This window comes from Cataglyphis hispanica, chromosome 1 (assembly GCF_021464435.1).
Source record: "Cataglyphis hispanica isolate Lineage 1 chromosome 1, ULB_Chis1_1.0, whole genome shotgun sequence".
In the NCBI taxonomy this organism is placed as follows: domain Eukaryota; kingdom Metazoa; phylum Arthropoda; class Insecta; order Hymenoptera; family Formicidae; genus Cataglyphis; species Cataglyphis hispanica.
Window position 1 is genome coordinate 4,421,387 of NC_065954.1, and position 23,179 is coordinate 4,444,565.

The 23,179-nt window shown below is 27.4% G+C and overlaps 3 protein-coding genes across 5 annotated transcripts; 2 read left to right on the plus strand and 1 right to left on the minus strand.

The window, feature by feature from the left end:
- Nucleotides 1-1,309: 1,309 nt before the first annotated feature.
- LOC126851811 (glutamate receptor ionotropic, delta-2) lies at nt 1,310-7,523 on the plus strand. Of its 2 annotated transcripts, XM_050596161.1 has the most exons (9): nt 1,310-1,560; nt 1,978-2,048; nt 4,395-4,571; nt 4,738-4,964; nt 5,046-5,155; nt 5,748-5,941; nt 6,118-6,223; nt 6,298-6,487; nt 6,634-7,523. In XM_050596161.1, the coding sequence occupies exons 1-9, from the start codon at nt 1,488-1,490 to the stop codon at nt 7,139-7,141; spliced, it is 1,656 nt and encodes a 551-aa protein (XP_050452118.1). In that variant the 5' UTR covers nt 1,310-1,487; the 3' UTR covers nt 7,142-7,523. The 2 variants fall into 2 exon arrangements, with proteins under 2 accessions (XP_050452118.1, XP_050452126.1); XM_050596169.1 differs by lacking the exon at nt 6,298-6,487 and having other exon boundaries at nt 6,770-6,975.
- A 1,944-nt stretch (nt 7,524-9,467) lies between these two features.
- Nucleotides 9,468-10,361, plus strand: LOC126851838 (neurophysin 1-like). Its single transcript, XM_050596181.1, has 3 exons — nt 9,468-9,641; nt 9,783-9,987; nt 10,152-10,361. The coding sequence occupies exons 1-3, from the start codon at nt 9,516-9,518 to the stop codon at nt 10,271-10,273; spliced, it is 453 nt and encodes a 150-aa protein (XP_050452138.1). The 5' UTR covers nt 9,468-9,515; the 3' UTR covers nt 10,274-10,361.
- A 285-nt stretch (nt 10,362-10,646) lies between these two features.
- Nucleotides 10,647-22,833, minus strand: LOC126851793 (vitellogenin receptor). 2 transcript variants are annotated; one of them, XM_050596136.1, is made up of 32 exons: nt 22,675-22,833; nt 21,756-21,825; nt 21,410-21,555; nt 20,649-20,789; nt 20,428-20,536; nt 20,196-20,333; nt 19,930-20,043; nt 19,693-19,818; nt 19,387-19,602; nt 18,764-18,932; nt 18,406-18,607; nt 18,120-18,311; nt 17,904-18,024; nt 17,609-17,749; nt 17,251-17,503; nt 16,883-17,106; nt 16,492-16,638; nt 16,274-16,404; nt 15,974-16,098; nt 15,503-15,696; nt 15,199-15,383; nt 14,676-14,908; nt 14,155-14,459; nt 13,634-13,873; nt 13,413-13,565; nt 13,067-13,212; nt 12,901-12,992; nt 12,505-12,742; nt 12,185-12,362; nt 11,742-12,036; nt 11,504-11,630; nt 10,647-11,275 (listed from the first exon to the last, which is right to left on the minus strand). In XM_050596136.1, the coding sequence occupies exons 2-32, from the start codon at nt 21,823-21,825 to the stop codon at nt 11,150-11,152; spliced, it is 5,277 nt and encodes a 1,758-aa protein (XP_050452093.1). In that variant the 5' UTR covers nt 22,675-22,833; the 3' UTR covers nt 10,647-11,149. The 2 variants fall into 2 exon arrangements, with proteins under 2 accessions (XP_050452093.1, XP_050452085.1); XM_050596128.1 differs by having other exon boundaries at nt 11,504-11,633.
- Nucleotides 22,834-23,179: the final 346 nt, after the last annotated feature.

Genomic DNA, 23,179 nt, shown 5'->3' on the forward strand with positions numbered 1-23,179 from the left:
TCACACCCACACCTCGTTTCATTTCCGTAACATTCGATAGAACAAAGACGATTAATTTCAATGATCTCAATTCTAGTTGGCGTTATACTTTTACACGCCGGAATGTGTGCACGTCCTATTAATAATATCACTATTAATTTCCTCTGACAGATGATTCACACGATTATTTGCTTAATGTTACTAATGGTGCGTATATTGATCGCATACACGTCTTCTAACGCAACCTTCACGACTGATATAATGTACACTTTCACAAGAACTTTACATCCCATTCGCGAACATTAATCTTTCGATTTATCTCTGAAATATCAGACATGCAAATGTCTCTCGCTCTGCTGCTAGTTGCTTCATATTACTCTAACGTAAGTATTAGAAATATTGGGAAAAAACATTTGTAACTATTGCTAATTATTCCTAAGATTCCTCTCCTAAATACAATCAATAGCTTGATTAGGGTTTTTTTTTAAAAAAAAATGATTAATAAAAGAAGATCAATATAAATGATTAATAAAAGAAGATTAATATAGAATCATCTCTTTTGCTCTTATCGCTAGGAAATCGGATCAGATAAATTCTATAGAGTTAGAAGATTAAAAAACAAGATTGCGATAGATATTGTGTAAAATATTAGAGATACGACTTGCGTGACATATGAAAATGGTACATGTGTTTGTTTGTCTCAACATATTTAACGCTACCAATTAATCACTCAATAATCATAGATATTAAAGAAACATCTATTCCTTTCTTTCTTTTTTATTCCATATACCGACAGACATTTATATGTACTCGCATATTAAAGATCTTGAAAGAAAGAAATCTATTAATCAATTTCATATAAAAAAAAATATATAGTCATATTTAATCATGTTGAAAAAATCCAAAATTGCATAATTTCAACGATAATAACAAATGCAATAATAATCTTGGGAAACATAGCACAGAATTATCAAATTTCTTTACTTGTCAAAATCATATAGATGCAAGATATAATAATTTTATCGATTACTATATTATTGAAAAAAATTAATAAATAAACGTAGAAAAGATTTGTACTGATCTGATTATCAACTATCATATGATTTTCTGATTTTTCCAATCAGCGAAGTCAAAGTGATGATGTAGATTTTGGTAAAAAAAAAAAGAGCAATTCGTCAACCTTTGTAAACCAATAAAATCTCTGACAAGATAACTGCGTGGATGTGTTAGAGGGTTGATGGCGCCCGCGCGTATAGAACGTCATCGCGGTTTTCTGTTAGGTCTTTTCCCCTCTTTAACGAACACCTTCAACAGTCGCGTGACATGAAACGGCTCGTCACTACATTGCTGTCGTTCGGGTCAGAATGACTAGACAAGTGTCAGTATCGATTCACCCGGCTGCTGGTTATGCCATGTTATACAAAGCATTTCCGGATATGGGAAATGCATGAGAGGATTTACTGATTAAGATACGCGAATAAAATGTAGTGCGGATACATTATTGAAGAATGTATAATTTCCGACAGTTTTTACTTGACACGTTTATACTTGCGACGTGTTACCATAGTATCTACGGACAAAGTAAGCTTCTTGTTAATAAAATAATTATATTTAATTAATTTTTATTAAAATTTATATATATATATATATATATATATATATATATAATTTTTTATTATAATCTCTCATTAAAATGTTAAAGATGTACACGAAAAAATAAATTATAAACGCAATAAGATATGGAAGTTAAGTTGACAACAAATAAAATGTTTTATATAAATTTCTTTTTTTTCAACAATAAATTGTAATAAAAATATAATTAAATTTAAAATTAATTTTTTGTTTGAGTAATCATATTTTAATGTTAAAACTAAGGATTAAATATATTTAAAAAATGAAACGGTTGAAAGAACTTGATTAAAAGCTGAAAAAATATATTTCATGCAATTTAACGTATCATTATCCTTAATTTTATGAAAGACAATATTATGTTTTCAGATGTTACGACTGACAAACAAAGCTCTATGAAGTCAATAATACCTGCAGAAATGAAAATAACGTCATGGAATGTAAGTTTAATTATTATAATTGTGTATGATTGAAAAAAGAAATAACATTTATAATAAAATGTATTAAATTTTTAAAATGTGTTTAAAATGTATTTAATTTAAAAAAAAAGAAATTGAGTGTGATTAATAACAAAATTCTTACTCTTGTCTTGTTTGCATATATTTTGTGATATATATATATATATATATATATATATATATATATATATCGGAATAAGTATAATTAGAGTAATAAAGCTAATAATAAACAAAGAGAATTGATCCAAAATTGAATTAAATATTTAATAATAACTAATTTTAGTTACAAATTGGCAAGTGATTATTAGTTTGATAATGCAAATATGTAAGTAATTATATGTAAGTGTATTATGGAATATCTTATTTTATTACGCCCTTCACACATGATGGCGCATTAAGTGCATCTTTACGATTTCACTTTGTGATGCAAGATAAGAATACGGCGCGAATGTCACAGTATGACATTTCCAACAGAAAATATATATATTACATCTTTATTACACAGTAAAAAATAGCATATACATTTTGTTTACGATGATTATTTTTGACTGCATTTATATGTTAATCAAGTATAAGATTCTTATTAACAACTATCAATATCAACAATTATCAATTAAATTTATCTTCTTCAATATTTCTTTTCCACAATCTTAATTATTACAATATTGACAAAATAAAAAATAGAGATTAATTAATTATAATCGTTAATTAATATTAATTTATAAATATTAATTTATGTCCACGAGTGTATTTCATTTGACAAAAAAAAGAATTACACTGAATAACTTCTTAATGTCTTTTTTCAAAATCTTATTTATTTATTCATTTATCTTATTCACTTATTTAACTTATTATAATACGTATTAAAAAAATAAAAAGTTGATTAATGAGATAAGCATGAGGTAATTACATTTTTCTCAAACTTTATTTAATGCCCACACATATTAAAGAATAATAATACTGAATAATATATACAAAAAACTATTTATGAAAAAAATACCTATCACTATGTCATATTTCAAGTGACAATCCGTCACATGATTTATTGATCACTGACAAAATGTCCTACTTTTCTATATCGACGATGTGAAAAACCTAGAAATACAAAAACACGCGATATAAAATTGTCACTTTACATGTGAATTCTATCTTCCAATGAGAGTTAATTTTATCATGGAAGTGCATTCTATTCTTTATTGTAATTACATTATTATTCTTTTAACTAGCACAACCATGCTAAATGCGATGACATTTAAGAGAAAATTAATTATAGCAGGTCAATATGGCGCAAAAAATGAAGCACTTTAATTGTAAAAAAAAAATCAAGAATAAATAATAAAGATACTAATTACATAATATTTATTTTTTAACATCTTTTATTTTAAAATACACGTATTAGAATTTATCTACATCATATTCCTATAATTTAAAATTTTTTTATGATAAAATATTAATAGACAATATTTAGAATATTCAGCACACAAAAAAAAATTTTTTTAGTTTTAAAGACGATCTAATTTATTTTTCGAAAATTTTGAAATTTAATTTCTGTTGAGTATTAAATATAGTTAAATTTCTAATTTTTCTAAAAATTTATAAATATATGCTAGACTTGTTTATTTTTGGAATGTCTCACATAGTTAAAAGTTGAATAGTATTATTCTCGATGGCATCGCGTGTTTTGCGTATCGTGGTAAACAAAGAGTGCTAATCGAGTAACTAAGCATGCTATTAGACCTATTATATTACGTATTGTAACGACTAGTAATAAGGTTTACCGGGGGGAAAAGATATACATGAATGTGTATTTTCCGACATGTCGCGCATCTTGTAATCTTCATGGCACTTATTAACGTGTTCGTACAAATCGATATTGAATGTTAAAATGTATAAACATTTAAGCTAGAGTATATGCAATTAATCGTGCATGGAACGATCATGACACTCTGATAACAAGCGCGCAAAGATAATAATTAAAACAATGTTCAGAACATCTAAGCACTATTGTGGGATTTAATAACAATGTCATATATAGAGGCATAGAAGAGTATATACGCTAAATAATCAATCCTTGAGCGCAATTATCTTTTTATGATAATATTAGATAATACATAAGATAATATTAGATAATAATAAAAAATAATTACGACTCTTATATAAAATAACAAATGTTATATTTAACATTTGTCAAATTTTAGCTCGTAAAATTTTGAAAAATTTTCGTTTTTGTTTTTAATGGTTAATATAATTATTATTATATATTTTATAAAAATTGCAATTTTATATTTATACTAACCTACGTAACATTGATTGCGACAATTGTTATAGGACATGCCGTTTTCGGGATTAGTGCAAGAGAACGGAACGTGGGTGGGAAAAGGTTACGCATTTTATTTGCTCGAACTGCTTAGCTCCAAATTAAATTTCTCATATACTATTATACCGCCTAAGCAGCATATACTAGGTAATAGACAAAATGGAATACTAAGTTTACTCTACGAGAAGGTAAGGTACTCTTTGTCATAATTGATTAGGGAATTATTCTAACTATCTTCTTCATACATAATTAAATGTAAATTAAATTTTCATTAATAAAATTAATTAAACAAGCAATATTTACATCTAAATGGTCAAAAAACAAAAATATAAATACTGTTTTTCATTCAAATAGAAAGTGGACATGGCTGTGGCTTTTTTACCTATGTTACCGGAATTACGGAGGTATTGCATATTCAGCACAGCTTTGGACCAAAGCGAAATGACAGTGTTGATGAAACGACCTCAAGAATCGGCAACCGGTTCAGGACTGCTCGCACCATTTGACAAAACTGTTTGGTTATTAGTATTAACTGCGGTACTTTTTGTAGGACCCATAATCTATGTTTTTGCCAAGCTCAGGTTCGTCAACAGTTACGAAGAGCAAGCAAAAAAACATATTTTGACACAACTGTCTTTGATATTATCAATATTATCTTCTAGAGCAAAGTTGTGGAAAAACCCTGACTCTGAGAATTATGGCTTATTTGCTTGCGTATGGTTTGTTTACAGTTCTTTGTTGAAACAAGGAACGAATATAATCGCGACCACAGGTACGCACATTTAAAAAATCTTCATTACTACGTCATTTATATGTGTCTGACATCTATATTCTCTTGGGAGTTATGACTCACTTTGTGTGCACGGCAATTCTATTTTATAATTAATGCATATTTACACATTCGTCGCTTAATTCTTGTATAGTTTTTTACGATTATTATCAGCACATATTACATTTTTATAATAACATAAAACGATAAATATAGTGTAATATAATAATAACATAAAACGATAAAAATGTGTACATAAAACGATAAATATAGTGTAATATAATAATAACATAAAACGATAAAAATGTGTACATAAAACGATATATATAGTGTAATAATACTATATATATATATATATATATATATATATATATATATATATATTTCAGAAGTTTTGGAGCTAACTTTTTAAGGAAACATTTTTCTGCTCATGTTTATAGAAAATTTTTGTTCAGAATTAAATTTAATTTGAATCCCAAAGTCTGACCGAAACGTTTGGGCCTATTCTATATATATATATATATATATACACACATGTTTTTCTTACATTTTATTATAATCTTGTGTTATCAAAATAAATCCATGCCGATTACAGACTCAACGCGAATTCTTTTCGCCACATGGTGGTTATTCATCTTGGTACTGACGTCCTTTTATACGGCGAATCTTACTGCGTTTCTTACGAAACCACAATTTACCTTGCCAATCAACAATTTGCAAGATATAGTGCACAAAGGTTACCAATGGGTCATTTACAAAGGACGCACTATCGATTTCCTACTTCATCAAGTAAGTCTTCTTGCAAATTTGTATTCAATATTAATAACCCATAGCATAACGTTACGCTTTTTTTTTTGCAATTTAAAACTGATAAGATTTGCTACGAACATTTTTCTGTTACAGCGTATAATATTGGTGAAATATTCTTTAAATATAGTTAGCTAAACGTTTTTAAATATTTTCAGCATATTACGGACGAGTTAAGTTTATTAAACACTATAGAATGGAAAGGCCACTATATCACATCATATGAGTATCCGGTTAAATCTATTTTCAACGCTGTAGAAAAGAGTAAGTAACAATGATTGCATTAGATTTCATGTGTTAATATTCAATAAAAATATGATATATATATTAACCTGTAGACAGATTATTTCTCGGGGATACTCATTATCTCCAAAGCCTGATATTCGAAAATTACATTAACAAAACGCGCAAGCATATGTCACATCACGACAGATGTACATACGTCATTATGCCCGGTACGATCCTCGTTACCAATAGAGCATTTGCCTTTCCTTTAAATTCTACCTTGGTGGAACTATTCAATAGAGAGTAAGCATCGAATTTTTGTGTCGGAAACTTCAAACTTCTTCATTCATCAAATAATTCGTATAATTTAATACAAATTTATTATAATAATTTTTTTTAAACAATGCGATTCAATTAATGCCTCTCAATGAATGAACCATATATTTTAGATTGATGGCTTTAGTGGAAGCCGGTATAATAAAGCGTGAAAAACTCATGAATCTACCACTAGCGCAAACATGTCCATTGGATCTTCGGTCCACTGAAAGACAACTATCATTTTCCGATCTGTCTCTGACCTTCAAGGTAGTGGCTGCTGGTTATATAATCGCGACAATAATCTTCATCCTCGAATGGACGATAAACACTTATAAACGACGGAAAAAGACCGGAAGATGGTGCGTTCACATGCTCTGCTGCAGGTGGAAGCGAAAATCGAAGGAATCTGTGACCCCGCAATTAGTGTATACTATGAAGAATCATTCGCTCGGCAAACGGACCAACTTGCAAAAAATAAGTCCGCGACCGCTGTATCAAAATATTCCATACGATCTCGTTCCAGGAAAGAAACACACTATTAACGGACGCGATTATTACATCGTGATGGATCGCTATGGCGATCAAAGATTAATACCCATTCGCACGCCATCCGCGTTTCTGTTTCAATACACGGCATAACAGAGAGGAATGACTTATATATTATATAACTATTATACAATAGGAAATTAATTGTGAAATTTATTACAAAATTCAGAAATTTTAATCATTTTAATTTTAATCACAAGTGTCAAGCTTTGTATGCTAAAAATTATACAACTTCCTTCCGCTCAATATCTAACAATCTATTATATTATTCAAAATAATATATCAAAAATGTCCCATTTTATTTAAACAATTAAAAATGCAACATTTAGCAAAAATAGATTTTTTAATCTTATTTTTGATCATAAAATTTACAGAGTGTTAGAGAATAAATCTGGCATTAAATTTTAGAATCTAGATTTGTATTGTATTACGCTTATTGTAATTATGTTATAGACACGATTATAAAAAGCGAATGTTTATAGAATGTTTATAGAATAATCTTTATAATTGTACGTATAAAGCATAATAAAGGAAAAGTAGTTTATAAAAAAAATTAATTTATGATAATTAAAGAAAAAAAGATAAAAAAAAGATAAATACTAATAATCTTTTCTCTCTTATGTTAGAACAATATAAAATGTTTTCCTGTACATTAATTTAATTTATTTAATTAACAGTGTTATATTTGTTTAATTAACAATGTTAATTTAATAAGCAGTAACAAATATAAAATAAATTTGTTTAAATATTAATTAATTTATACATTGAAAAGACAATACTTTAAAATCTTTTATTAATGTATTTTAAAATATTTTAAATTTTTCTAAAAAATAAAAATTTCTTTGTTTCCTATTCTTTTAAAAGAAAGTAATAAAAAGGTATAGTTAATGTATAAATAAATTGTTATAATTATTTACAGCAAAACATAATAAAAAAATATTAATATATACTTATCACTCACCAATGTCGAATTTTCGTAAATTTCATCAAATTTCTGCGATGGCCATCATACGTGTAGACATCAGCTTATATTTGTAAATAAATAAATAAATAATATAAGTTACAATACAATATAAAATACAATATAAAAATCAAAACAAGCAAAATTTTATCTAAAAAATATCAGTAAAAATATATGTCGATTAGAATTAGAATGTACTTGTATTAAAAAAAATTAAATCAATAAATTATTTATTTTTAAATATATACTAACAAGCCCAATTTCGTAAATCTAAAGAAATACAGTTACATAGAAGAATTGCATTAGTCTAGATTACACTCATACAAGTGTTGCGACAAATGTTGCATTTCACTTGATATTATACAAATGCTTTATACCATTGGATTGATCAAAATAAAAAAAACAGAGATTTTCTTCTAATTATTCAAACGCTTTCAAAATATTTGTAATGTTAAATCCATCGTCCGCATCTGATCGCTACATTGTATGCGCGATCTTATATAGGCTTTATTTTGAGATTTATGAGAAAATTGAACTTTTTCCACTTTAAAATAATGAAAAAAGAGCTTACCGAAAGATGATCCATTAATTTAATCTCGCGATAAACTCGCTTTTGGTCTCGATTTTCTGTATTTATGTTTGATCTGCGCACAACTTGTGATATGTTACTTGTTTCTAATCGCCATTTGCAAGACGCATATCTTAGTGCATATAACTGCCAAAGATGACGCTGTAACTCGTCTTTATTATTTTTATGTACGCATATGTAAATAAATATAAAATACAATTTCTTAAATTAATTTTTATAACAATTTTTTTCCTAATTTTTAAATATAATATGTAGAAGATATTTACAATTTAAATTGCTTTTTTTTATTCTTGAAACAAAAGTATTAAACATTTTAAGAAATATCAAATTATGCTTTTAATTTATATAGCTTTTTATTATTAATTAATTTATTATTAATTATACTATTAAATTAATTTTTCAACGTAAGAAATATCGAAACTTTTTGACAATGTGTCTTCTCTTCAAATTCTCGCTTGCTCTTGCTTCGTTCTCACTCTCGCTTTTGATGACGGAGACTTTTACTTATCTATAATAATTTATTTATATGTAAAAATCTTATGTAATAAAAACTAAAATATTTATTTTTTACTTTAAAAAGTAATTTTTTTTTAAATTTATTTTACTTTTATCTTTTTATTCGAATTTTACAAAAAGAGAAAGATAAGAAGAATAGCTTCCGCAACATAGCATTATGTTAGATTATTCCATAAGAATAGCATTATGTTAGATATCTCTCTCCTTCTTGCATAAAGACAGAATTTCCATAATCTTTAGAGTGCTGCATCAAAAGTGACAATATCTCCAAAAATACTCTACGAGAATTTTAAGTATGAAAATTCCACGATATAAATAATCGACGGAGCTCTTCGAACTCAGCAGTGCTTTTTCGATCGTTGGTGCACTATCTCGAACGACATCGCCAGAGTTTCCTCAGGATGCTAAAGCAGTTTATCATTTTTGCGAGTTTGATTTTCCTGAGTTACGCTTGTTTAATTACTAATTGTCCACGTGGTGGAAAAAGGGGTGATATCGCGGCTTCTTCGAGAACTGTTACACGAGAAGTAAATATATGTTCAATATATACACATTATATATATATATACACACACACACACACACACACACACACACACACACACATACATAATACAATATACAATTTTATTTTATATTTGAATTATTATAATATTCTTTAAATATAGTGTCGGTCATGTGGCCCCAACCTCATGGGTCAATGCTTTGGACCTCGCATCTGCTGTGGTCCTAGTATAGGTTGCTTTATAGGAACACCTGAAACATATCGTTGTAAAAAGGAAAACCTACACTCTAGACCCTGCATCGCTGGATACGCTATGTGTCGTGGAAATACAGCGCGATGTGCCTCGAACGGTATTTGCTGCTCACAAGGTTGGCATAAAGCAAAAATTAAACTTTAAAAAAATTAATTATATTTTTTAATCTAAATTTATATATTGTATATATGAAGAATATTTGTATAATTATATAGTATGTGTGTAAATATTTTCTATAATATATATATATATATTTAATTATATATATTTTTTATTTAGAATCCTGCTATATAGATACATCGTGCAAAATTTTTGATGTTGCCAATGATCGCAAAGTCGATACTGATTTATATATGATACTCCCAGGCAGTGAAGACTCTACTGAAATACTTGTACAATAATGTAAAATCTCATAGTTTTCGCTTATCACTTTGATGTTTCAACTCATATAAAAATATAATTATATTATGCTAACAATATGACACAAATAATAAAAGAAATTAATTAAAGAAATTAGAATTATTAATTATGTACCTGCAAACACAGATTTTTGTTTTCTTTTGCATTCTTTTGCAATATATATTATACATATATTAATATAAGTTTTTATCGTGTAAATGTAATATAAATTTTTTATTTGATTTGTTTTAGCAAGACTCAAGTAACAATTTAAAGTAAATTAAATGGTCTTTCAATAATTAAGAAAACAATTCTGATTACGAGCATTGCAAAGTAAAAAAAATAAAAACAGCTTTGTATAAAAGTATTGTATATTTTCTGGCATATATAATAGCAAATAACATATAAGGTATATAAGAATGTACAAATGTATGTATTGATATAAATAAGTGTATGTACAGATTTTCTGACAGCATTTAGCTCTATCTAAAAATTATGATTTAATTGTATAATTATATGACCAAGTTTAAATTTATTGCATGCTTCAAATAAAATATGTAAAAATTAACATTCGTAAAAATAAATGTATTTTCACAATATTTTATATAATATTTTTTTTGAGCATTTACTAAATGCAGAATGACACTATTCAGGCTAAAAACTATGAATTTAAAGTTTTATCTATATCAATCATATTTGATACTACATAATTAGCAGTAAACATATTACTGATATATACATATATCTATATACATAATATTAGATGTTTATTGACATTTTTGTCTTGATATTTATAATATCAATCATTAAGCAATTTTCTATTATCGTATAAATAACATTTTTTAAATTTAACTTTGATTTATTTGTCATTTTAAACCTCATTTGGTCTTAATTGAATTATTTCGTGTAAAAGAAATTAAACACGCATTTTGTTTCTCTTCATCTTCTTTTTCCGATTCGCACAAATTTTGTTCTGATCTCTTCATACTACTTTCCATCGCACTCTATAAGAGAATATTGAATATTTAAGCCTATAATAATTTATTTCATCTGAATAATTACTTAAGTTATCGTTAGTCGTAATTAACAGTTACTTCGTATATATAATTTGCATGAATTATATATAAAAATGTTGTATACAAAATACTGTAATTAAATATATCTGTAGTAGCACGATACAGTTAAAAGAAATAATGTCATATAAATTAATGAATTTGTTGTTCTACTTTTACCTTTAATAATTTATCATCAATCGGATTAGTATATTCATGCTGTCCGGGAGATATATTTGGAACTATAGAACTGAGTGTTACCGCAACCTCATCTCTTCGATCATATGATGGATTATGAAAGCGAATGCTGCTGAAAATAATCATATATTGTGCCACATTATTGTAAAATTTTTATATGAGTAATAAAACAAATATGTATTTTATGTTCGAAATTTGGTCATATAAATTTTGGACGTACTTGAGGTCATTCAATGTTTTTAACTTTAATTTGCTTTTTTGATGGTAGTAATAAATGCACAATGCCGAAAAAATAATCAGTGATGTGACTATTGTTATGGTATAAATTCCACCCTGATTTCGCATTCTTGAAATATTGATGCGATTTGTAGCGAGTTTCATCTCATTATTCGTATGCACTTTCGTGCAAGTGCTATTAGATGCTATCGGTTTACCGTCTTGACAAATGCATACCGCATCGTTAGCTTTTAAAACGCACATGTAATCGCAGTTCTGTTTTTCACAAAGATTTTCAACTGTCAAACAAACACATAATTTTGTTTTGTGATTATTATGATTAAATATCGACATATAATACATTAAATATATATAAAATTTAACAGATTATCAAAATAAATTTGATAACTTATTTTGATGGTCTGTTTTTAGATATTATATACTAACCGAGAGGATGCCTGGAAACATGTAGAATAGCAAAATGCTTGTGAATATTGTTCGGACTTATATCTATTATTTCGCACGATTTGTTGGCGTACAGCTTACATTTTTGCATTGGACCATTTGAACTCATTAACCAATAAAGTGAGTTTTCAAAAATGTTAACGCCTAACGGTTGGTGCATCTATAAAATTAAAAAATATCTTAGTTTGAGAAAATTATTTCATATATCTATTTTTTACATACAAGATGGAATTGCGTTTTACACAGAAAATGCCTTTGTTACATTAGAATGAGTTAAGAAATAATAATACTCATTATCGTACATCTGTTTTTAAAAATATGCTCCGTTGAGTTCCATCCAAATTAGATGATTCGATGGTTTTGCGGAAACTATCCGACCAATATAATCTGGCTTTCATATGATCGATCGCCATTCCACTCACGACGCCTATATCCCGAAAACTAATTATTTTCATGTTGTTACCCATCATATCAGCCCGACATATTTCACTGAACGGTTTATCATGCATTTTCCATGTAGTTTGACTCCAGAATAACCATCTGCAATTAAGTAATTTCGATTTTGATATTATCCTAACGTTATTATATGGCATTTTATGTATATATTCTACTATTTTCTGTAATTTCTATTAAATCGATAAAAATGATGAAACTAAACAAAGATAATAAGAAACTAACAAGTAGAATGAAAAAAATACCTATTTTTTGGATCGATTATGAGGGATGCTACTTTTGCCACACCTTCAATTTTAATCACAATTGCACATTTTTCTTGCTTTACATTGCATACCTTTAATAAATAAACTAAATTAGTAATCAATTCAAAACGTTCCAATTCATTTGATATCAAGAAGAGAAATATACCTTAATCATGTTTGGACGATTATTATCATTAAAATAGATATTATTAGTGATCCAATCGATTGCAAGTACTCCCGGATTTCCAACATTCGTAAATATGCTTAATTCGTTGGTTTTAATGTTAATTTTATTAATAGTGCCTAATTCATCTGTAATTATTTTTTTAATATGATTTGAACACACAACTTTTTAAAAAATGTTACTTTTATATTAAATTGCTTTTGAAAATATTTTGTGGATATTTATATTTTTTTAATAAACGCATTATATAATATAATTATATAATTAATATAATTAATATAATTAATAATTTTTTTATAATAAATAAAATTTAGATATAAAGACTAACCGCTACTCCAATAAATAGCATCATCAAGTGCGTTTACGTCGAAACCAGTTACGCTTAAGCCCATTAATGACCGGATTGTTTCAATTAAGAATAAATTCAATGATATTTTCCTAATGTCATTATCGGTAACGGTAATTAATTCCATTGGCGGTCCTAAAAACAATCATCATTGACAATTCATTGCTTTAAACAACTTACAAGATTTAACTGCAATCACTTACCGATGGCTTTGCAAGAAATCCTATCACTGCGAATAACGTATCCTTCGTAGCATGAACACTGAAAAGAGCCCAAAATGTTTCGACAAATCTGCGGGCAAACATCAAGGTCGCATTCATTCATATCATCACATGATATCATGTCGGCAGCCAAACGATATCCTTTTTGACAACCGCAGATTCCTCCATGTGGTGTCTTGTAACACAGATCTTTGCAGACGTTGTTGTGCGCACAAGCGCTTGCTACGCAAAAAAAATGATATCAAAAATAATGCGCATTTGTTAATATATAACAAATAATTTTTAAATTTTTGAATTTCTCTCTTCTTCTAAATGTCAATGTAAATTATTTTCCGTAAATCATCAAAATAAAAAAATTCAAGCTTTTCAATTTAAATTGCTTAAATTTTTAAATTTAAAATTTTTCGAAGATAAAAACGTTTTATATATTCTGTCAAATTTTTCAAGAATATTTTTTATAAGGACGGAGGATTTTAATAGCATAACAAAGATTAGCTACATACAGCATTTTCCATTTTCATCACTGTTGTCCGGACAGTCTCGAATATTGTCGCATACTTTGCTGAAAGATAGACAAGTGCCCATGTCGCACTTAAATTCTTCACATATGTTCGACGTGACATTAACGTTTCTCCACTTATTACCGCTACAATCCATCTCGTCTGATTTGTCGCCGCAATCGTCGGTTTTATCACATACCCAGCTCTGCGGGATGCATCTCTTATTGTCGCAGCTAAATTCATCTTCGGAACAATAAGTACAATGATGCTCGTCGTCGTTCTTCGGACAGTCTTGAACACCGTTACATCTTCAATAGAAATAAATATGATCAGTATACGTTTAACATATAATCTCTTATATAAGAGTCAGAAAATGTCACTATGATAGTCTACATAGCAAATGAAAATTAAAATGTTTTCAGAAAAAAAATGGTCTTTTGAGTTGAAAAATATATTAGCATTTTAATATTTGTTTGTGAATTCTCGCGACAATCATCTAATATATTTTAAAAGAATCACCTTACCTTACTGTTTTCGGGAGACATATATCAGTATTAAAGCATAAATATTTATCCTCGGTACAATTAGCAGATTTTTCATTCAAACAATGTCTCTCGTCAGTCTCATCGCCGCAATCGTCAATACCATTGCATTTCAATGAAGATGATATGCAATGACCATTATTGCACTTTAATTTTCCATCGTCACAGATGTTTACGCATTCTCCAAGTTCATCCGATCCATCCGAGCAATCTCGCTTAAGTATGAACACGTGAATTTATATAAAAATCACATTCAGTATATTACAAACGGAGTAATCAACCAATAAACTTTAAAATTAATTCTGATCAAAAAAATTTGAAAGTATTTCTTTCTATTTTGCTCTCACAATAATTTTTTATAATCACATTTTAAATTAACAATTAAAATTAAAATAATTATAATTAAACATTAAATTCCTTTTATATGAAAAAGTATGAGTAAATCAACTTACCATAGTGATTATGCACGTTAAACATATAATAAATAAAAATAATTATAAGCTACCTCTCCGTCGCATTCCCATTCCTTTGGTATGCAATTTCTTGCATCTTTACACATAAATTTACTCGGAGGACACGTACGCTCTCTGCAATGATTATTGATCTCATCGGAGAAATCGAGACAATCGCTATGCCCATCGCACTCTAAAGAATTCGAGATGCAAGTTCCGTCACGACATTGAAATTCATCTAAACAAGATTAACAGAAATAAATAACAATATAAATACAGTTATAATAAAGTCGACGCAAAGAAAAAGATTGCAAATTTTTTCAGATATAATTAATTTGTCGTTATATCTGTAATTACCACTGCGACATTGCGGCGTAGCGCAACCTTCCTCGTCCGATTTATCAGCGCATTCATAGTTCGAATTGCAACGATCCTTTGAACTGATACAAGTGCCATCTTTACACATGAATTGATCTTTTTCGCAAATACCAGTTTCGCCACAATCGCTCGCTTCATCTTCATTGTTTGGACAGTTTACGATACCGTCGCACCTAAATAAACAGCACGAGATTACAAAAATATAGACTATATAAAAATATATTTTCGTTATAAATATAATTTATTAAAAAAAGAATCTCTTAAAAATCTATTTTGATTTGATAAAATATTTGATACAACATAATATATTTTTATAACTCCACGAACAACTTATCAGTAGATTCATTAATATCAATTAATTGTATCAGAAAATGCAAATTTTTGGATAATTTATATAACTTATTAAATTAATATATAAACTATACATGCAGAAAAATCGGTTAAACGCACCATTGCTGCCGCTTTATGCAGATATCATGTTCGCTGCATTTGACTTCATCAGCAAGACACGCAGACTGCAAAGTGCACGTACGATTGTTCGCGCTTAGCATCATTCCAGGAGGACAAGCACAAATCTAAAAATAAAATCGCGCAAAATATTATAGAAAATTCTATCTTCTTAGACAAATAGCATCGCATCGAATGGATGAAGGTGACATATCAAAATAATAATGTTTTGATTGTATATAAGATTGCAATTGTCGAATGTTTGCGACATGGCTATATCAACTAAAGTTTGTATACACTTACGAATGAAATACCGGAGGAAGGCAAACACACGTGTGAACAATTTCCATTATTTTTCTCACAACCGTGCTTTTCATGGGTAACAATATCGTGCAAAGCTAGCACAAGCGGAGTTTCTACACGTAAGGGCATACCTGCAAATATTTATTTATTTTGCTGATTAATTATTTTATATATGTAAAGGCGCATATTCTCTAATGCTAAAACATTAATTAACTCACGGAGTACAACATTGTAACGATAGCGAAACTTATTTTTAGAATTTGTCCCATATAATAAATTAGAATTGCGTTGCGTCCAGAATATATCGTCTCCAGAGATTGTAAAACTCATAGGCTCTGATAATCCAGTACGAAGAAGATATTGACCTACAAATTTGATTCATGTCATTTCCCTTTGATACCTTCCCTTGGAAAAACTTGTTCTTTCATAATTAAATATTATACATATATATATATAATATAAAATAATATTTTTAGAATATAAAATATAATCTATCAAAATGCTTAATAAAATACATGTATATTTAAACATTAAAATTTAAGAAACAAAGCTCAGAACTTAAATATTTATAAAAATATTTATAAACTTAAATGTTTATAAAATACTAACTTTCAGCCTGGTATGATTCAATAGAACCATAATTTTGATCAATCGAGTAAAGTGTCTTCTTATCTCTGTCATAGTGCAACGATATTCTTCCACCTCCCAAGTGCGAGTTTATTGTTTTTCTCGAGCCAATTCCATTCATTTTCATTTCACTTAAATGAGATATGTGATGATATGATGGTATTCCAAGACTACTGAGTTCTATATTGAATACGATGAACATTGTACTATAATACGAAAAACATTAAATTATATTAACATTATATTAAAATTATATTAAAATTATATTAAAATTATATTAACATTATCACTGTTTTATTAAAACACTAATAGTCACTTTAATTGTAAGTACAATTAATGAAACATCATACCCTTCTTCAGGCGCTAAAGCAATATCGTAAGGTTGATACTCAACATAAAAAATCGTCTTCGTCTTGGTTGTTAAGCTATGTACTTCGATAGTTCTATCTTCTTTATTCGACAAATACAAATTATTACCGATATAATCAAATGCCATTCCTCCTAATATTTCATTCTCGAACGGTATAAGATTCTCAGTAACGCCGCTGTTTGGATCATAACGAATGATATGATTCGAATGTTTATCACTTGCAAGTATAGTACCTAGATAATTTTAATTATAAAAAAAAATGAATTAATATAAGATAAAACATTTGTAATATTCTTCGTGAAATAGCAATCCTCAGTCCTAAGAATCTTATAAATTACCAGTAAGCGGATCGTAAGTTGCTGCAGTTATAATTCCTGCAGTAGTGCTAGTAGTCGCTATTGGCTTTCCCAAAAAATCGTGAAAATAATCTATAAATATATTTTCCGTGATGACAATAAAGCGCTGCTTCTTCTTTACCTCTGAAATTATACTTATGTTAATTTGTGAACATAAAACTTAATAATATAGAAAAGATTCATAACATTAATATATAATTTAAAAAAAGTGTAATTCGATCATGTTTTAAAAAAAATCTAGCATTTTTCTTGAATTACACATTTTTTAATAATTTACCTCGACATGTATGACTGTCAGCTTTTAATTCTTTGTCTATGGTGCAGCCGCACGTATAGCCTTTATCTCGATTTAACATGCATAATTGAGAACATGGATTAGAGTGACATGGGTTTGGAATCTGAAATTAAATTGAACAATAATGTAGGATTGCGATGTAGCGATGCCGATTTTGTTGCAATGCAAAAGTAATAGTAAAAATAAAACTTTGCGTACCTTGGGTTTTATCGCCGAATGTTCTATGTGTACGTCATAAGGTTCATCATCCGCTCGAATTACGATCTGCCAATTCTTTCCGGTAAATTTATCGCAGGATTGTATCGTATTTTCTTGCCAATCGCTCCAGTATAGTTTATTTTCGAAAACCGCCAAGGAAACTGGATATCTGATAGTATCGGTCAATATGTTCTGCAAATAATTTAAGTACAAATATCTTTTGTTATAGTCTTAATTATATCATAAAAAATACATATAATAAAAAAAAATAAATATAAATGCTAACTCTTCGATCAGTGCCGTCTAAGCGTACTGATTCGATTTTATTTTTCTTCTTATCTAACCAATATAATCGATTATTCGGATAGTCAATGGTTATACTGGAAGGCCATTCTAAGTTTTCAGTGATAAATATGCTACTGTTTTTGCCATCCATCCCAGCCATTGCAATATGCGAGATGAAACCCACATCGCACCAAAACATTATTCTGTAATTATAAAAACACATAAATACACATGCACTTAATATTTTCATCAATATTTTAATTTATATATATATATGTATGTGTATAAATATGTAGTTTATTATTAAAACAATAGAAAAGAATTTGAATATATAATTTGTTTGTAACAAATATATTTACCCTTTAGTCGGTAACAGTGCGATTCCATTTGGTTTAAATTGATTATTAATCAATATGGTACAATATGTACCATTACTATCACAAACCCCGATATACTTGTTATCTTCGTCCGTGAAATATACATTACCCGTAATCCAATCTACAGCTAATCCCGATAGCGTGTACAAACCTTATTTACGAGAAAAATACGTAAAATTTAAAATATACGATAAAAAAATCTCAGATAAAAATTATTATAAAAAATTATTATTATTAAAAATTGTTACATAAAAACCGATATTTATTCTATCTATATTTCCTCTTTATTTTTGTTATCATAATATTTTACAAGTTATTATTATATTCTTAATAGGTCCACACATATTTAAACAATATTTTAACAATAATATTGTAAAATAAATAATAAATTGTTTGTATATATGTATAGTTTGTATATATATATGTAGTTAGCAATAACTTATACAATTTGTGAGTTAACAATAAGAATACTCATATTTTTTATTTTATTCTGCCAAAACAATCAATGTTCTCCGTTAGAGATAATATATGGCTATCAGAAATTTATTTCTGCGAATTCTTTGCAAAGACTATAATTATTTAAATATTATTAATAAGACGCTCACCTTGCGTAACAATGGCTTCGTGTTTTGCATCAATAATACCTTTTACAATCGTTTCGATGCTGTCTTCAATAACATTTGAACAATAGAAGTAATCCCCGTTTACAGCGATATTTTTGGTATGACTTAAGTTTTTCGCAGCTGTAAAATATATTTTAGAATCTAGATAGATTGCGCGAATCTCCGTTTTTGTAGAGAACAGCAATGTAGCTTCGCCACCTAAATATCAGTTGAAAAATTCGCACTTTTATAAAATATAACATAAATCAATATTTTTGTCTTATTAATCATATATGCAAATTAGCTTACCATCGGCTTTGCATGTTTTCATATCATCCTGCAGGATGTAACCTACTTCACAGGTACATTTGTACGATCCTGCCGTATTCACGCATCCTTGATCACATTTGCCATAAATCTGACACTCGTCGATATCTAAAAAAAAAAATTGTCAAATAACTCTCGCTATAATTCACATAAGATATATAAGGTTATATACGATTATTATTAATATAGAATTATTATTTTTGCTCATCAGGGAATTACCTATGCACGAACGATCTTCAATCTTATAACCTGATTTGCAAATACATACAGGTCCACTAGGTGTTATTTTGCAATCGTCACTGCATTTTGCCGATGCACAATTAGATGATTTACCTGAAAGAAAGAAAGTTAATTAAATATTATAAAATTTTATAACAAACTGTGCATACATATTACATTACGTGTTAAAAAATGTTACAAGTATTAGAAAGCTATAAGATAATAATTAAAAATATATTATACTAATACAAATATATCATACTCACAACCGACACCTTCATCTGATCCATCGCCACAGTCGTCTTTTTCGTCGCACACTGCATTAACAACTATGCATCGTTGATTTTTGCATAAGTATCGATCATATGCACTTTTACAGTCACTTGCAGATAATGTTTTATTGTCTAAAAAAAATGCAACATTAATTTTTTTTTATATGTAGCAAAATATAATTTTTGTCTTTATTATCATTAATAATTTATATTTCCGCAAACTTACCGCAATTCCATTCATCGCTGCCATCGGGACAATCGTTTCTGCCATCACAGACCCAATCTTTTCTTACACAATGTTTATCCTTGCATCGAAATTTGTCGTCGCACTTTAACTGTTGCAATAAAAATAAAATTACAAATGCATTAGAAATACATTTTGCAAAATAAATATGACAAATGAATAAGTTGTATGTGATAACGAATAAAAAAATGATGCCGGCTTACCTCATTCACGCAACCGTAATATTCGTCGCTTCCATCACTACAATCCTTCACTGCATCACAGAACTTCTCTTTCGGTATACAATGTTTACTTTCACATTTAAATTCATTCGTGGCGCATATTATATTATGAGGATATGTAAGCTGAAAGCACAAAGAAACCTTTTTACTTGATGCTTTTTATTTGATGACTATGTTATTTACTTGTTTATATGACATACATGATATAACATTAAGTCAATGAAAATATAGAAAATAAGACATATCATTCTTTTTTTTTACTAAATTTTATTTAGGCTTATAATTTAAACAAATTTTATAAATGTTGCAAATAAACCTTTGCATTAAACAAAAATGTTATTTTAATGATAACGAGAATTGAGCTTTCTATTGAAAGAAATAGATAAAAGAGAAAATATGACATATTTTTCAAATAAATAGTTATTATTGCAAAAGATTTGAAAATAATATATCTTATTACATTGAATAGAAAATATAATCAGATAAATATTGAATATATGAATTGTAGATTAAAAAATAAAAAACTGTTTCAAATTTTACGATAAAAGATTGTAATATGTATTAAAAATAGATATACATCTAATTGTAGTAAAGATAGAAGAGTAAAAGATAAAAGTAATCCATTCAAGATAGGTTAAAAAAAGTTTTTACAAATTTAAAATAGATTTAGAAAATTTAAAATAGAAAAATTGGAAAACGATTGATACACAACTGAAAACTTGTATGAATTGTATAATACTCACAGTAAAGTTGTCACTGCAGTTGTCTTCATCCGATCCATCTAAACAATCTTCCTCTCCATCACATTCAAATGTAAATAATACGCATTCGCCATTATCACATCGAAACCAATCGGGTTTTTTGCAGATTATATTTTTGTTAAAGAAATCTATATATTATCAAGAAAAATTTAATTTTATAATTAATTTAAAAAGTGCAAAAGAATAATTTGATTTAATCAACTGCAAATTTATTTTAAAACATCAACATACTATATAATAATCTTGTTTTTTAAATAAAGAAAAATATATCTAAAAATTTTTTTATAAATATAAATATTTTTCTAAATATCAAAATATATTAACCTACCAAAATAGCTATAACAACAAAAATTCAAGGAGCTGTATATAAACAGCAGGCTCACAATACGTGGCATCATCTGCAAAAGAAAGCGTCAAAGTTTTATTGCGATGAAACAAATTGAACTTTTCCAACTATTATTTTACTGAGCTATTAAAATATACATATATTAAATCTTCTAAATAAAAATAGAATCAAAATATAAATAGCTGTTATAAATAATATTTTGCTTACTTGTTAGAAATTCAAGAATATCGTAAATATCGCAATATGATAACAATATATATATCTTACGATAATGATATGTACATCCTGTTCTCGATATAATATTTTATTTTTTACGAATATAAAGTGTAAAGGAAATATCAGCAAAATTCAAGTATCAGTTTGATTTGAATTACATTAATTTAATTACATTTTAATTATTTTTAAATATATTCTCTTACATAAATTAATATATTGAAATATTATAATGTGGAATGTATGTAAAGTTTGTGTGTGTGTTTGTGTGTGTGTACATATATATATATATATATATATATATATATATATATATATATATATATAATATATTAAATATTGTAATATAATATAAAAAATTACTCTCTGTAACATATAATAAAATATAGCTAATATAATAAAATATTTTATTATATGTTATAGAAAGTAATTTTTTTATATTATATTACAATATATTTTAATATATTATATTATGTACAATCTAATTATTAAAATATCAGAATATAATTTTTACATACAATTAAATTGATTAAAATATTGTATAATGTACAAATATAGTTAAATCACACATAAAAGTTATTACACTTAATTAATTATAAATATATAATTTTAAAAATTATATTTAGAGAAAAAAAAGATGTGTGCATTATATAAATATAATAAAAAATGTACCATGAAAAAAACTCACCGTGATAAATGAAATTTTTTATGTACCCATGTAATATTTTTTATATTTATGAGAAAGACAAGAGACGTTTTGATCCGATTGCGACGCTGTACGAATCGTTTCTGAGACGTTTTGCTTCCAATTCGAGGTTCCTTCAGATCCTTGTTTCCACTACGGGTGTTATCAAGACACTAAAGGTCGTCATCGACCAGTATAGGAAAGTTGTAGAAATCTCATGTAAACAGATTCGACGTGACAGACAAGATATGCTTAATGTACAAATTCTATTAGATATTTCTTCTCAGAATTGAGACAGACTATATACGAAAATATAGAAACATATAAAAATCAAAATAATACAAATTTTGTAACATTTAAAAATCATAAATTTAAATTTACTCAATGTCGACAACGATGCAAATAATAGAGACAATGTCTGACATTATATTATATTAATTTTTATATTTTATATAATAATTTGCATTAATTTTTATACTACAATCGTATATTATAAATAAATTATGTG